This window comes from Chelonoidis abingdonii, chromosome 4 (genome assembly GCF_003597395.2).
Source record: "Chelonoidis abingdonii isolate Lonesome George chromosome 4, CheloAbing_2.0, whole genome shotgun sequence".
Taxonomy (NCBI): Eukaryota; Metazoa; Chordata; order Testudines; family Testudinidae; genus Chelonoidis; species Chelonoidis abingdonii.
Genome location: NC_133772.1, coordinates 120,280,257 through 120,297,818, shown reverse-complemented (window position 1 = coordinate 120,297,818; position 17,562 = coordinate 120,280,257). Strand labels below are relative to the sequence as shown.

At 41.4% G+C, this 17,562-nt stretch overlaps 1 protein-coding gene across 2 annotated transcripts in view; it reads left to right on the top strand.

Moving 5' to 3' along the window:
• The window catches only part of EML5 (EMAP like 5), a 328,115-nt gene that overhangs the window by 69,175 nt on the left and 241,378 nt on the right, over positions 1–17,562 (top strand). For both annotated transcript variants that reach the window (XM_075065608.1, XM_075065607.1), the window contains exons 2-4: positions 6,038–6,197; positions 10,938–11,036; positions 12,130–12,198. In XM_075065608.1, the coding sequence (XP_074921709.1) occupies positions 6,038–6,197; positions 10,938–11,036; positions 12,130–12,198 (328 nt within the window). The remainder of the gene's footprint in view (positions 1–6,037; positions 6,198–10,937; positions 11,037–12,129; positions 12,199–17,562) is intronic.

Genomic DNA, 17,562 nt, shown 5'->3' with positions numbered 1-17,562 from the left:
TTCCTCGTGCTGGGTGGGGAAGAGACTGAGAGCTGTTCGTGAACACTGCGAGACACCTGTTGTAAGCTACAGATCATTGGGCGCATACCCGAATGCAATATGTTTTCAGAGACTGTCGAGGACTGTGGGATAGCTGGAGTCCTCAGCACCCCCTTTCCTTTCCTCCATTGATCCCCGGCCGCCCTAGGATATGTTAATGCGTCGCGGGGGTTCTGGGTAAATGTCGCAGTCATTCCTTGCTCCGGGAAGAACTCAGCGACAGCTTTCGCACCTTTTTCTCCTGGATTGCCCTTGCAGACAACAATAGCACGGCAGCCTAGAGACCGTCCGCTTTTTGTTTTTCCAGTCACCATTTGTGTACTAGATGCCGTGGAGACAGAGGCGACATCGAAGCGCTACATATTTTCACCAGCATCAATTGCTTTTGAATGATAGCACAGAATGGTTGACCAAGTTGTCGTTACCACTTACTGCGGAGAAATAACTGGCAATGATATGACGTTATCTCTCCTTCTCTGAACTGTCTCTGGCTATCATTGAGCCTCATGGCTAAATATCAGCTGGGGCGCAACGCAAAAGCAAACTTGGACTTGACTCACTGGCCACTGAGTCAATCCCTCCCTTATGGTTTCTAAAAATAGGAGTCTGTCCTGCCTACCAAAAGAGAGTCAAGTGTTTAGAAGAGCGCAGCTACTCTGTCGTTGCTGTATTACAGGGGGTTCCCCTGCAAGAACCGCAACCCTAGCTTTCCCTTCTCTACCCACCTCGCAGCTCACCGTGGCAGGGCCCCACCAATTGTGTTTGCAGTCGTGGGAGAATCAAGAATAAGACACCATTAGACTTATCGTGATTAAACGCGGGGGGGGGGCAGTTTGGAGGCAGGCAGCCGGGCTATGAACAGTCCAGTGCAGGGACGGTAACTCAATTTTTAGAACTAGAAGGATGCGATTGACTCTGTCCCAAGGTGAGCCACTCCCAATTCTGGTTTCTTGAACCATTGTGACAAGGGCACTCATGATAGCATCGGACACTACAGCTGTGGAAGCCTGGCCAGTTAGACAGGAAAAAGCCTGATCCCGCGAATTTGAATTTCCATTTCCTGATGTCACCGTGGGTCAACAACACACAGGCTGAGTAGACACGAGCTCAATGCCTGGGAACAATGCAGTCTCTCTGATAATCGAGAAGAGCGCCAGCTGGACCACACAGGAGGTTTGGATTGATCGTCTATCCTGGGTGAGGACTCAGTGCTCACCGCACTGCATTCCAAAAGACGAATGAAAAAGTTTTGAAAGAATTTCAGAGTCTACTGGCGAAAAGGGCAAACAGCAGGACCCTGCAGTGCGAGTAAAATTGAAGGAAGCTTAGGAGGCTACAATAAGCCAGAGAGCAACGGAAGGTCAGCTCTGAGCTGAAACATGCCACTTCTTTGCTGAACGACATTGCAATTTGGGTTCGTTAGCGCGCATACCCACGCTGCCGCCACCGGGCAGTGCCCCTGTCGTGGATTCAGACTTTGGATTGAATTCAGTGTTCTGAGGATGTACCGAGGAAGATGGAGAGGAAGATGAAGAGTGAAAGATAACCGTGGTGTAGCAAACAGCAGTCTCAACCCCAACAGCCAATGCTTTTGAGACCCAAAATTACAGTCCCTGCGCTCCAAGCGACAAGCCAGACAGTGAAGCCATGGAACGACCTCCGGTAAGTTGTCCTTTCATTTCTGTATCAACACGGATTAAAACAACGATGGTTTTTAGATGCCGCATTGGACACGAGGGCTTTTGCTGCAGTCGGCAGCCATTATGTACAGGAAACGTCGTTCCATTGTTGGGATGGAGCGAAAAACTCTTCCAAATAAATCTCCATGAATCGATCGTGGAGGAACTCAAAAAGCCTTATGGATATATGAGAACATTTCTGGCAAGGCAGCTCTTATCTCTTCCCATTTAGTAACTTTTCAACGCCATGCATTTTTGCAAGACATTGTGTACTGCAAGGCATGAAGGGCATTGCACTGAAGGCATTGCAGAAACCAACGATCTGCCTCTGGTTGGTATTTCTCAGGAGAGACGATTGATCCTTGTTACCTTGTAGAAAATCAGGGAATGTAAATAGGGGGCAGAATGCGTATTTTGCTACTGGCCAGAGCGGGGGATGGGAGGGAGGGATAGCGATGCATTTTTTCAGGTCTGGCAAGCGATTCTTCCCAGCACCAGCACGCGCTGCGGGGGGTGAATGTATGGGTTGATCACTAGCAGCGGATCGTATTGATTAGGAGCCAATGCGCTGTTGGTGTGATGTGAAAGGCGGGTTTGGGTTTGGCAGGTTCGCTCTTACAGGGAGCAAGGCATCATATAGTCACTGGTAATGAACGGCGGAGGAAGTCAACTTAAGCTCTTTACCACGCTGTGGATGTTTCGTTGGCCGCTCTGTCGTGTGGTGCCACACCAGTCGACCACAGAACATGAATATTTACGATACAAATGCGACCTTGTATCGAGAATCAAAAATTGCTCTGTAAGGTGGATAGTGTTACTATGTGAAAGAAGTATAGCATGTGCTCTGTACAAAGGATGCTTTCCACATACTATCACCCTGGTGCCTTCCCCATGACAGCTTGCTACATATTCTCGTGCAGTCCTATGCCATCACGGTGGGTGTCTCGACGACGGAGGAGAGATAAGACGCGAGAATGAATGTTCACAGAAATTATTGAAGTAAACAGCAATGAGAGGGATAAACATAGATTGTGAAGGGAGTGGTAGCAAATGTATCAGGAAAGGATCCGTGATAACACGATGAGAGCGGAGACCATGCCATTGCAGATGCGGTTAAGTCTGCGTTGCAAGATGAATGCTCCGACGGCTCATGGCTCAAGAGATCCTTCCGCATGGTATGGAATGCAGCGCAGTTAGCAGAAGTGCCGCTGCAGCCGCCTGTATAACCTCCGCCAAGCCCCGTCCCATCTCCTCGCACCCAGAACGTGTAAGAACGCGTGGGGAAGGCTTTCGCACCCGCCGACTACCCTCACGCCCCTTGGAAGAGTTCAAGTAAAGGCTGTCATATGCTACAATGTGCTTAATGCCTTTCCCTTCCCCTCCTTTCCAAAGCACAAGCACAGGGTACCTTCCTAATTCTCTGCCTTTTTTTATAGTTCCTTTGTAATAAAGAATACACTCGAAAGGGGAGGGTGGGTTGCTTACAGGGAAACGTAGTGATGAAAACACATGATTTTTAACAGATGCTATATTACTTGTACATGAATAATAAGATCGATTTTAAACGGACTGAATTTAACGTTCCTCGCCAACCCTGTAATGAAAAGGCTGGAGGTGGGTGCATTACACTGAAAAGTCCATAAAAGTGCTGAAGGGTTCATCAAGGGAAAGCAAACAGAGCACCTGCCGTACCTGGGCCGTGCTGAAACTCGTTTAAGGTTCTCTGATGCACAGCGCCCAGGTGTCTCTTCTAATCGCCTGGTCCTGGTGTGCTCGTACTTCAGCTGGCCAGGTATTGCACTCAGCTCTCCCACCCAGCCAAATGTTCCCCTGTAATCTCATCAAAGATTGTGAGCACACAGCAAGCAGCATAGCACAGCGGAATTGGTTGTGGCTGAGGTTCTGAGGAGTAGTAATGATCGACCAGGACCCTTTAAACGCCAATGACATTTACCAACGCATCCGGCACTTGCTCAGCCTTAGTTGAACAGCTCCTGACCACTGCCAGGCTGCCAGTGTATGGCTTCATGAAGCCTGGCATCAAGGGTTAGGCTGGGTCACCAAGATACTACAGCATTTCCACATCCCCAACCGGTTTTTCATGGTCTGGAAGTAACCCTTCTGCACGCCAGTTTTAAACAGGCTAGTGTCCTGAAGACGCGGGTCGTGACCTCCTGGCCATATCCCACGTGATGTGGTGAAACGTCCCTTGTGTACCAGTGCTTGCGCACAATTGAAAGTACCCCTTGCGGTTTACGTACTGGGGGCCCTGGGCAAGAATGGGATATGAGGTCATCTATGCCCCACCGACACAGTTCGGAAAACCCATTGCAGCAAACCATCCACTATCACCTGCACGTTCCCAGAGTCACAACCTTTTCGTAGCAGCAGCTTAACGATTGCTTTTGCTACTTGCATCACTGCAGCCCCTACAGTAGATTTGGCCCACTCCAAATGATTCCCGACTGACCGGTAGCTGTCTGGCGTTGCAAGCTTCAGAGGCTATTGCCACTCGCTCTCTCCACTGGAGGGACTGCTTCTCATGTTTGTATTATGGCTTTCAGGGCAGGGGAAAGCATGTCACAAAGTTCTAAGAAAGTGCCTCACGCATCGCGAAAGTTTCGCAGCGACTGCGAATCGTCCCACACTGCAAACAGCGTCCATTACCATCTGTGCTTGTTTCCCGTGCCCAAATTCGGCATTCAATGGGAATAGAAGATGCCCCGTTATTAGCAGTAGCCCAAAACGCTGGGACCAGCGGTTATTGAGAAATCTGCCTCCATCTCGTTCATCGCTGTCCTCGCCGCTCAGCAATACGCTGCCTCCTCCTCTCCTCCTGCCTTTGCAGTCATTGTCAGTATAGTCACACAGAGTATGCGAGTGTTGACAACGGTCAGATACCGTTTGTGATCTCAGGGGTCCATGATTGCTGTGCTATGGCGTTTGCTCAATGCACCCGGAAAAAGGCGCCAAAGGGTTGTCTGCTGCCTTCACAAAGGGAGGGGTGAGGCTTACCCCAGCACAGCCGGGGCAGTGTTTCTGCCCATCAGGCACTGTGGTCCAACCCGGAGGGAACTATGGGATATGCTGAGGAACAGCGTACCACAGTGTCACGCTCCTGAATCGATGCGTATATGGTAGCTTTGGACCATGGACGCAAACAATCGATTTCGTGATCCCACTGTGGACGCGCTAAACCGATTTTATTAGATCTGTTTTGTAATATCAGTTTAAGCTAATTTGAAATAATCGTGCAGTGTAGACGTACCCTGAGATCCTCTAGGATTGACCAGTCGATCGCGATCAACCGGTTGGTAACCATTGGCATAGAGTCAACTTTCAAATGGTTACCTTCCTGGTCAAGTAGAGCATTTCCCAGATCCCTCTGTTTTGCTGTATCCGGTTTGTACAGAAGTATTGGATTTCTCTAGGTATACATCCCTCTTACCTATCTTCCTTTGATATGATATAAACTGGAAGATTTCAGGTCCTCTGTTATACCTCATTTACATGTTCACCATATTTTGGGTTAAATTGCCATTTCTGGTGCCTAATCCTGGCAAGGAACACTAGATCAGTGCTTTGGCATTCCAAGGATATGAGTTTTTTGGGGATTCTTGCTGCTGTTTTTTTCCTGGCTATGTGTTCAGAAAAGTGTTAAAAGAAACACATTGTTTCTGTGAGGGTCTAGTGCACAAAAAAATGTCCTATGAGGGTCTGAATCTCAGGAAATGTTTGATCAAACAACCCCAGATTTTCCCTGCATTTGTTACTTTTGGCCTTTCATGTGGTATACCAGTTTTCAAAGCAATTTGCCTAAGCATGTGGATTCTAGAACACTTTGAAAAATCAACTTGACATAAGCTCTGCTACAACCTTAACTATGGGCAAGCGTTTATTTTATTATATTTTAAGTCAACTGTCCGTAATTAAAACTTATGTTTTGTGTTGGTGTCCTTTTAAACAGGAGGAAATGGGAAATAATAATTAAGCAGAAGAATTTGGTAAAGCATGCATGTTGCAGAACAGATGATTAGTGAGTGTGATAGGTTATAAAATAAATTTCACATTGAAAAAGACCTCATGTAAGATGTAAGTTCGATTGTTAGAACTGTACGAAAGAAAGTTGTATGGCTACCGTGAAAGTTGTCTTACATGATGATACTGTGATGTGTTGTTGTGTCAATGGGAAAACTTGTAATAAAAGTTGACTTTTGTTTAAGGAATTAAACTAACATTTGATTAACGAGCTAAATAATATACAAGTTTCTTGAACAAATGTTATAATGTTTGAAATTATTTTTCGTTTTTTTTGACAGCCTTGCTTTGCATCCTGAACAAGTGTTGGTGGCAACAGGTCAAGTTGGAAAAGAACCATATATCTGTGTTTGGGATTCATACACTGTGCAGACTATATCGATACTGAAAGATGTTCACACACATGGTATAGCTTGCTTGGCATTTGACTTAGATGGGCAGGTATGTAGTCAATATTCTATTTTCAGAATCTGTTTTTAAAAGATAAACTGTCTAAATCTGTTTAAAAAAAAGTCCTCCGATACAACTTTCTTTCAGGATATGAACTGAATCAAAGGTTTTATTTGTCCAGTTCCAATTTCAGGAAAGCGATGTTAGTATTTACAGACACTTTTCTTGCCAAACTTAAAAATTTGCAACTTCAGAAGAGATGTGAATGAAGAGATGAGCGGAGCTTACTGCACTGTAATAGGGAGATCATTCCAGGTATAGGAGAGAGCAAGAAAGAAGACACACATGATGGCAGGCTCGTCCCCAGCTAACAAAATGTTAACCATCTTGAAAAGAGGATTTTAAAAAAACCACAGTCGTAGGGCCAGATTATATGATTATGGTACTGGCCTTTATTGGAGTCAGTATGGAGCCACTGCTATAGCGGGGCTTTAGGAGGCGCTGTTCCCAGAGTAGCAAATTGCTTCCCTGAATGTCTCAGCACCCTGCAGACTTGCTTTTCTGAGCTAGATGGCTCTGCTGTTTGATTTGGGGCATATTTTAGTTTATTCTCTCTGTTTTGGGGGTTTGCTAACACTTCAGTCTTAACTGAAATTGTGCCTGGCCTCTGCACAGAGTGAGGAGAAGGCTCCTTGTGCTACTCCACTTCCCCGTCCCATTCGCCCCTTCTTACAAACCGGTGCAGAGGCCAGGCCCAATAATATGTCCTTAGGCTGTGTTCTTCCCTAGCTGACTTTAGTTCCTTTGGTTAGCCAGGGAAACTAATTTCTGTTACCTACTAGCTCTACTACTTTCCCAATTAGAAATGTAGTGGTGTAGAGACCAATTGTTCTCATTATCTGAGCAAGAATTAGGGTAAGAATGCTCCCAAGTGTGAATTTCATTTAAAAAACCTAGAAACCTAAGAGGGTAGCCGTAGAGATCATCAGTGTGACAGGGAATCTTTAGGTTTTAGATTTCTCACTATGACTAAACTTTCAGGAATCATTGCTTGCAAGAACAACATTCTTTCACTTACAGGGAACAAAGCAAACTATGCCTCTACCCCTCAAATGCTGTTCTAGCATCAATCATTCTTGCCTTCATAACCTCTTAGCTCAACTATCCTAGTCTAGGGCTAAAGTTTATCTAAGATTGTCTATTAAAGTCCGCTGGAAACTCCCTCTAGTCCAGACTATGGCTGCCTGTCTGGACTTGTTGCCATTTGACTGGTGTGTGAAATTCAAGATACTGATTGCCATATTTAAAGCCCTAAATGGGTCTAAGCCCAGGCTACCTTAAGACTGTCTCATCATCTCCAAACTACCATACATCTACACTCATCAGGGACATAAATAACCTTTTTATATTTTGCGGTGGGGGGGGTGGGTCTAGAATTAAAAAAAATAAAATAATAGCTGTTGAATATCATTTCAATTAGTAGTTTTGCATCATAACGAAATTTCTTCACTTTTATTAAAATGAGATAAATGAACTTCAATTCCCAACTCAGTGTTTCTTTATTAATGCAGTTTCTACATTTTGGGGGGAAAGGGGAGGGGGCTATAGCTCCCTCAGTCCCCAGTTGTCTATGCCCATGCTCATCCAGTATGTTACAACTTGCTGGCTCCAATGGTAAAGTTTATGGTACAGGTTTCTTGATAGGAGAGCTGCACCTCTAAAATATGTTGTCTGTGGAAATACAGTTAAGCATGAACCTAGCCAGTTTTAGAAAGAACTTCAAGGCCTATCTCTTTGTTCAGGTGTTCCATACTAATTAAATCCTGCTTTCCTAGCTCTCTGGTAAATCTGCACGTAGCTGGGGAGCATGAAATTTGGTCTTTTTTTGAGATTTGAATCTCTACTTAAGTTTTGTATAACACCCAGATCTCAGGATGATGGATGGTTTAAAAATTATTATAAAAATAGTATTAGATTCAATATACCTTTACTCCACTCATTCCTGAGAGGGATTGTTAATGCTGGAGCTAGGTCAATTCCTGTTTGGAACATTTTCAGTAGAAGGAGTAGATTTTGAGAGATCTGAAAACTGGGAATTTATGGAGTTTTTCAAATAGAGACCAGAGAGATCACTTCCATGTAGTTTCTTTGCTGTGGGCTGCGCACCTTGCAGACAGTTTGGTGTTGGTAGTATTGTAGGTGGATTTTGCTGACAGGCAGACTTTTTAACTGACTATTAACATCTATGTGTGTCAGAAAATAGAAACTAAATTTGCCTTAACTTGGTCCTATGAGTGTAAGCATTATCAGTTAAAGAGAGGAAAAATCTTTGTCCATAAGGCTCACAGGTCCTTCCTCTGTCAAAATTAAGCCATCACTATCCAAATGTAAAAACAAACAAATCCAAAACCAAAACACCCTAGCACCCACTTCGTATTTGTGTGATCTTAGTCTGTCTTTAAGATTGTGTAATATCATCGTGGTCAGATCTTGCACAGTAACAATTATGCTCTCAGTGTTTAAGAAATAATAAAGTTGAAATGCAAAGCTAAAATGAAGAGTGAGTTAAGCCCAGAAATATGCTGTTTATTTCCACATATTAGGCTAAGAGAGGGCTGGAGAGCACAGAGAGATTTTTATTTTATTTTTTTCATCTCAGGAATAACTTTTTGGCACTTCCAGATTTGCAGTTCATCTTTTGTCTTGGGACTCCTTGGATATGCTTACTGAGTTCCTTCAGTGCTAGTTTTAGGCCCTCACGCTAAAGCAATCATGCAAGACAAAATCAGTTGCTGTTTTTGGAGGCAGCACAAATTATTTCATAACATAGTTTATGGAGAATGATATAGCTTAGTCTTCAAAATATAAATTAACCACCATTCTTGTACAGCTATGGATGCCTGTGAAGGTTTTTAGTGGTCAGCAGTGACTGAAAGTGCAGAATTGAATTGCAGCTCTTGTAAACAACCATCTGGAAACTGAATGTGCACATGCACACAGTCCGCTTTTCTCTCTATTCCTTTCATGCAGCCTCCTTATGTCTGAAACATCTTCTCTCTGGATCTCTTAAGAATTTCAGAAAATAAAATAAAAAGTTTAATAGGTATAGAATATTAAAAATATTTTTGGGTATTGGCTGAACTGAAATTTAAAAACACTCTCAGCTTTAACTTAATTTTTTTAAAAGAAATATTTTGTTTAACAGGTTTTGAAGACGTAAGAGTAAGGTGATGTGTTTATTCTTTACACTTCCTTGAAATTTTAAGATTAATACTTACATAACTGTTTACAGGATCAGGGTGTATGTACTTTAAATTTAAACTAACTTCAGTGGGATTGCTCACATACTTAATATTTAGCACCTGCATTTTTACAGAATTGAGTCATAGTAATAATACAGAGTAATATTTTATGTTTTATTCACATTTGTATACTGAGGACATTTCAAGAACAATATTCAAAGTATTAATTCAGAAATATCTGTTAATATCTATTCAGGTACTAGTTAATCTCAGGTTTATAAAAGTGTATTGTTTTTCTACTGACACAACCTCCATGGAAGTTTTTTGCTTACATGAAGACTAACACTGGGCCCTGTTGCTCTATTTTCCCCCCTCTTAAATATATACAGTAACTCCTCACTTAACGTTGTAGTTATGTTCCTGAAAAATGTGACTTTAAGCAAAACAATGTTAAGTAAATCCAATTTCGCCATAAGAATTAATGTAAATGGGGTGGGTGGGGGTCAAGGGGTTAGGTTCCAGGGAAATGTTTTTCAACAGACAAAAGACTATATTATACTGTGTATACAGTATATACTTATACACAGTATAAGTTTTAAACAAACAATTTAATACTGTACACAGCAATGATAATTGTGAAGCTTGGTTGCGGTGGTGAAGTCAGAGAGTGGGATATTTCCCAGGGAACACCTTACTGGTAAATGATGATCTAGTACTTGGCTGAGCCCTCAAAGGTTAACACACTTTTGTTAATGTAGCCTCACACTCTACAAGGCAGCACACATGGAGGGAGGGGAGACAGCATGGCAGACAGTGACAGAGAGACCGTGTGTGTGTGTGTGAGAGAGAGAGAGAGAGATGCACATTGCACCTTTAGGTACTCTGACCCGACTCTAAGTACATTGCCTTAAGTAGATCAGCAAGTTGAGACAACAGCTGCAGCCAGCAAGCTCCCTCTGTCCTGAACCCTGTGGTGTCCCCCCTGCTCTATGGAAATGGGGTAAGCAGGGGCCAGGAGCAGGGGGGAGAGGGATACCCTGACATTAGCCCTCCTCCTCCCAACCCCTCCCAAACAGCAAGCAGGAGGCTCCTGGGAGCAGCTCCAAGGCAGAGGCAGGAGCAGCACATGGCAGGAGGGAGGGACAGCTGAACTCCCAGCAACTGATAACCTGCTGGGCCGCTGCTGCACAGAGAACCTAAGGGAGCGCGGAGCTGATAGGGGGTCTGCCAGTCCACCCTGGTTCCAAACCCCCCACCAAGTAGCTCCAACGGGCTGCTCTTTCTGCAAGCAGTGGACAAAGCAGGCAGCTGCCAAACAATGTTATAAGGGACCATTGCTCAACTTTAAATGAGCATGTTCTCTAACTGGTTGGCAACATAACAATAAAACAACATTAACCGGGACAACTTTAAGTGAGGAGTTACTGTATACAATTAGATTTCTTTAAAAATCCAGGTATGGTAAGATGACTCTCAAAATTAAATGGGAATTTGATCCAAATATTGATATTTTCCTTTTTTTTTTTTTTAACTTCTTGGAAATTATCAGCGTTTGGTCTCAGTGGGTCTGGATTCAAAAAATACAATATGCGTGTGGGACTGGAGAAGAGGAAGAATGATATCTATGGCTCCTGGTCATACAGACAGGGTAAGCATAACTACTTAATAGGAGTATTGGTGGGATTTTGGTATGTTGAAACCTCTGTGTGTACATATATTCCGAAAACAAAAATTCCCAATCAGCTGTTGTAGATTATAGAAGTTGATCATGTTAACTTTATTTGAGGAAAAATATATGCATCATAAATATCTATGCTTTAGGTTATATGTGGTTCACCACATATTATGCATACTCTGTGGAGACCTAAAAGCATATATTGAAGGTGTCATATTTGAGACAACTCTAGACCCTACTCCTGGTACTGGAGAACCAAAATGTGCCAAATCTTTTGACTTCTGTAATTCATTAGGTGCATGTGGCTTAGGAGTTAGAGAATACACATGGTACTTTGGAGACCATTTTGAAGCAGGCTTATTCATAGCTTTTACACAAATGAAAGAATACTCAAAAAGAACACTATTAAAACATGTTACAAGAACTTATACAACTCTATTTAACAATAATATACATTTGGTGACTGTTCTCATTTTTTATAATCTTGCTGGCATTAAAATTCTTCCAGGCTTTTGAGAATATTATTAACAACTCCTTCAGAGCATTCTGACAAATATTGAACTTTATCTCCTTATCAAGCTTCTAGTTTAGATATATAAATCTAAAGATAATACATAAAAATGAGAAAAGGCATAAAAGAACATTAACTTGCATAACTTCACGGTCCTCAAACATCAGAAAAAAACAGCATTAGACCTCTGTGTGCCCCTTTTTATATAATCAAATACTATTTCTCAAACACAAGATAGGATTTTTTTTTCTACAACTTTTAAATATATACACAACATCTTCTGTAACTGTATGTTACTTTGGATATGCCAGACAAATACAGATAATAAAAGCTATTTATATAATGTACAATGCACTTTAACTTTTGAGGGGAGGCATAAAAAAAAGTCCCAATAAACTTCTTTGAAAAGCTCTGAAATGGCTTTTTGCTGTCTGTAGGTCTGTAGATTTTGTGCTGCTTGTCATTTTGATGGGAATTTGTTCTGTTTTCATTTATATATAAAATTATACATGTATTAAAAAGGCCATCTTTACTAGCATTCTGATTTATTTGCAGATATTTGATATTTCTTGGGATTTGTACCAACCAAACAAACTAGTCAGCTGTGGTGTAAAACATATTAAGGTACTGTACTAAATTTACGCTTTTGTTATACAAATATGTTGAGTTATATTTACTATCACACTTTTTTTTTTTGTAAAACAAGTAATTATGGAATCTAAAAGGAGTACTTTTATATTTAATTTAGATAAGAGGTTTGTATTCAGAATCTTACTAATAAATTACAAACAAAAATATTATTTCTCATGAGATATTCTGATATGTTTTCCATTAATAGACTATATTAGATCCAGTTGCTGCTTAATATAACTTGAACATGTAAATTGGAAAAAGAACATTATTTGTAATTAGACAACTGCTAGTGCAGTTTCCTTTTTTTAAAAGGACATGAGAGTTCTTCCACAAGATACACTGAAGTTATTTAAAAATAAAGTATTATAAAATATACTGTTTGAGATCCTAAGTAAGTGGTGGTGGTGGTGGTGATGGTGATGATGAAGATTTTTACTACATCCTACTTTTGCTGATGTTGGCACACAGGGCAGAAACTAGTCTCTTCCATACATCTCTGTCATTATCTGCTGCTTCCATCTGCTCTATGGTTGAGACTGACTGACTGTTCTGTCCTCCCTGCTAAGGGTGATGGTTCTTCTCTGAAGTGCTCTTGTTTCCTCACACCATTTGTGTTCAATCTGAGAGCTTTACGTGGGAGTCTATCTATTGGCATGTGTAATAAGCCTCTGTCCCAAATCTGGACCTTAGCGTCTAAAATCTGGGTGCTTAGCATGAACCTCCAAGCTTAATTACCAGCTTGGATCTTATCTCGCTGCCACCAATCAGGATTCTGAGTACCTGATAAACTCTCTGGTCTCCCCAAACCTTTCCCTGGGGGACCCCCAAGACTCAGATGCCCTGAGCCTCCAACAAAGGGAAATAACCCACTTCCCTTCCTGCTCTTTACTTCCTCCCAGATTTTCCCGCCCTGGGGATACTAGGAGATTTCCCTGCTTCAATCCCTTGAAACACAAAACAGAGAGGACGATTTACCTTCCCCCCTCCTTCTTCTCCCCCCTCCCAGTCTTTCCCTGAGAGAGACAGTACTCCTGGCACAGAGATTCCTATCCCCTTGCCTTAACTAGGAAAAGAAAATCCAACAAGTTTTAAAAAGAAAGCTTTATATAAAAAAGAAAGAAAAAACACATGACATGATCACTGCATCAAGATGACATAACACAGGGCTATTGCTTAAAAGAAAATATGAATAATCAGCCTTATTCAAAAAGATATCCAATTTAAACATTCCAGCAACTCCACACATGTAAATACAAAATACAATATAAACCTATTGCTTTTCCTTTTGTACTCACAACTTGGGAACAGAAGGGTAGAAAGAAGCTTGGAGATAGAAAAAAAAAAAGCTCTTCCCTCATAGCCGAGAGAAAACAAACAGGCAGAACAAAGACAAAACACACCCAGAAGTTCCCTCCCTCACTTTGAAAAATCCGGTTTCCTGATTGGTCCTCTGGTCAGGTGTTTGGTTCCCTTTGTTAACCCTTTACAGGTAAAAGAAACATTAACCCTTAGCTATCTGTTTATGACAGCATGTCCCAAAGATGTCCAACATTTCCTTCTAATTCTAGTGGAGATAAGCTGCTGACTGATAATTTCTCAGATCTCCTCATCATTGAGAAAGTCTTGCTGTCCAATGCCCAGAATCGTTCACAGGCATTTATTTTCAAAGGCATCTAATTTGCTGTCTAACATTTTAAGATCTTCAGCTCTTTCAGCAGCATGTTAGCACTGAGATTACATTTGAGTTGAAAGTTTAATTTTGTTTTGGTACTGTATATCTTTGATTTCCATAGGTTGTTGAGTTTTTAGTGAATGCTGTGGATGCCTTTCCTATCCTTGATATCACTTATTTCACAAAAACTCTGTTAGCAAATATGGTGTTGCTCAAGTAAATGAACTATTCAACTTTCTTTGTTTTTGCCTTCTGATATGTTGTTATTGCTTGACACTAGGGTTTCAAGGACATTTGTTTGTGAGTTCTGGTAGGCCTGATATTTTTGCCAACATGTCTGTCTTTCTTTTTAGCGTTTTGGAGGTGTCACTTTAGTGTGATATCATCAGCAACATCTAGGCCCTGTAGGTATTTGCCATTTACCCATACTGTGCTAGTGTTTGTGTTGTTAATGTACTTCTTAATTATCCAATCTATGGCAATCCCAAACAATAATGCTTATGTCCATGTTGAACCATTGGGTCTGGTTGTTTACCCTTACAGCATTGTTTGCATCAATGTATTTAGTCTTGATGATGACAACTTTAGCTGGAATTTCATAAGACTGAAGAATATTTCACAATCTATGCCTATGCAGTCTGTTAAATGCCTTTTGAAATTAGACTAAATTCATGATAAGGGGAGCCTGCCATTGTATGCATTTTTGTAATAGTCCTTAGTGTGAATATCTGATCTACACAAGATCTCTTCAGCTTGAATCCAGATGCTTCTTCCCTAAGCTTTGCATCCAATGCCTCTTTCATCCTGTATAATATCACACTATAGAAGACTTTTCCTGCTACAGAGAGTAGTGACTCCTCTCCAGTCGTTGGTCAGTAAAATCACCATGTGACGGGTTGGATCACAGAAACCGTCCTGGGAGCTGCCAACTGATGTGGCAAGACTACCTCTTTTCCCTGCCAGCTCAGGACCTCCAGCACCCTGTCTTGCTGAGCCAGACATTCCCGTCTGCTCCAACAAAGACACAAGGTCTGAATTACTTGCTGAAAAAGCTGCAGGTTTACCTGAAAGCAGCTCACAGAAGTGTGCTTGTCTTTAACACTCAGATGCCCAACTCCTAATGGGGTCTGAACCCAAATAAATCCATTTTACCCTGTATAAAGCTTATGCAGGGTAAACTCATAAATTGTTCACCCTCTATAACACTGATAGAGAGAGAGATTCATGGTTGTTTGCTTAATACATACTCTGGGTCAATTAATAAGTAAAAAGTGATTTTATTAAATACAGAAAGTAGGATTTAAGTGGTTCCAAGTAGTAACAGACAGAACAAAGTAAATCACCAAGCAAAATAAAATAAAATGCGCAAATCTATGTCTAATCAAACTGAATACAGATATTCTCACCCTCAGAGATGCTTCAGTAAGTTTTTTCCTCAAGCTGGACACCTTTCAGGTGTGGGTACAATTCTTTCCCCTGGTACAGCTCTTGTTCCAGCTCAGGTGGTGGCTAGGGGATTCTTCATGATGGCTCCTCTCCTCCCTTTGTTCTGTTCCGCCTATTTGTATATCTTTTGCATAAGGCAGGAATCTTTTTGTCCCTCTCTGGGTTCCCACGCCCTCCTTCTCAACGGAAAGACACCAGGTTAAAGATGGATTCCAGTTCAAGTGACATGATCACATGTCACTGCAAGACTTCAGGCCTTTATTCCTTCCAGCCTGACTCACATGAAGGCCTGCCTGCAAACAGAGCCATCCAGTCAATTGCCCTGGTTAATGGGAGTCATCAAGATTCCAAACCACCATTAATGCATAATTACAATAGGCCCTCCGAGTTATATTTCATATTTCTCGTTTCAGATACAAGAGTGTTACATTTATACAAATAGGATGATCATACTCAGTAGATTATAAGCTTTGTAATGATAACATACAAGAGACCTTTTGCATGAAGCATATTCCAGTTACTTTATATTCATTCTTTAGCATATTTTTATAAAATCATATAGGCTGTAACATCGCACACCATTTTTGAGTATTCTGAGAATTATTCTATATATCCGCTGGTTAGAAGTGGTCTCTTTCCCCAGACCTCATTAAACAGCTCTGCCAGTTTGATTAGGGTTGTAGTGTCAAGTGCATTTCTGCTGTGATTTGATCATCTCCCACTGCTTTGTTGTTTTTGAGCTTCTTGATTGTAGCCTGTATTTCTGACATCTCTATGAGACTGATGTTGATATCAAATTGGTCAGGTTTGCATGTTTCATTGAATTTTGGTGCTGAGGTATGGCTTGGTCTGTTGAGGATTTATTTAAAATGCCCTGCCCATCTGTTGTTCTGTTCTACCCCAGTTGTAAGCATTTTCCGTCTGTATTTTTTATTGTTCTATTTCCTGTTTTCAAGTTTCCACATGGGTTTAGTTACTAGTTAAACGACTGAGGTTTTGTATCGTAACAGCAGTGTCAGCTGCTAAGTCTTAAACATAACGCTGTTTCTTTTTCCTTGCATTGCTTTTCACTGCTTTGTCTGTTTTCTTGTACTCTTTTTGCTTTTTCCAATATTTCATTGATCTTAGCATTCAGGAGTTTTCCTTTCAGTGCTTTACTTTCATCAATAAGATGGTGTATCTGTTGGCTTATCTAATTCTTCCTTTGTTTATGTTGATATCCAACTACAACTGCTGCTGGTTGAATCACATTGTCACTGAGCGCTGCCAACTTTCTTTAGGTCTAGTTGTCTTGTCTTCCTCTGCCTCTGGCAATGCCTCAGATCTGTTCCTTAGTTGAAGCTGGAGTTTCTCTCAGTACTTTTTTTGTTTGTTTGTTTTCAGTTCTGTAGTGCAGATTTTCTTTGCTCCTTTCTGTTTAAAGTTGAGCTTTCTCAGTTCTAAATTCAGTTTGGCAAAGCTACTGGCATCTGCTGCTCGCTACGCATTTGCATTTTGGATAGATGACCTGTATCTTGAGCTAATGCAGATGTGATTGAGCTTGGTTTTTTTGTTTGTTTTGCCACCTGGTGAATTCTGTGTTTGTCTACATATGTCGTTATGAGGGAACAGGGTGCTTGCAAGAACTGGGTTGGAAACCATGCACAATTAAATGAATCTCTCACCATTTGGGTTTAATGATTCTCAACCCATACTTCCCCACTGATCTTTCGATTCCTTGGTTATCACATCACACTTAAGCCATCAGAATGAGTAAATCATGTTTTGGTATTCTGTCAATCACATTTGGAGTCAATTGTAGTACTTATCTTTATCCTCATCACTATATTCCTGTGTCAGAGCATAGCACTGTATTATTGACATGTTTAGGAATCTGATTTGGAGCCTTACACATACGATGTGTTGGTTGATAGGTTTCCAGTTGAAAAGCGATTTTTCCATAGAATCTGTTGTATTGAGTGCTATTCCTGCAAAGCATGCATTGTCACTAAAATCTGCATAGATGAGATTTTTTTCTCTTGCTTGGAATTCCTCTTATCCACACCTGTCAGTCCGCTCCGACTGATGCTCAGGATTTCAAGCTCATAGTTGTTTATCTCCCTCATGATCTGTGAGAACTTTGAAGGGTCCTGTCTTCCAGAGACTGGCTTTTACCAGGAATCTTCATGTAGCATGAGGGGTTGGCAGTATTCTCTATTGAGCAACCATTTTTACCAGAATGGTAGCTTGGCTCCATT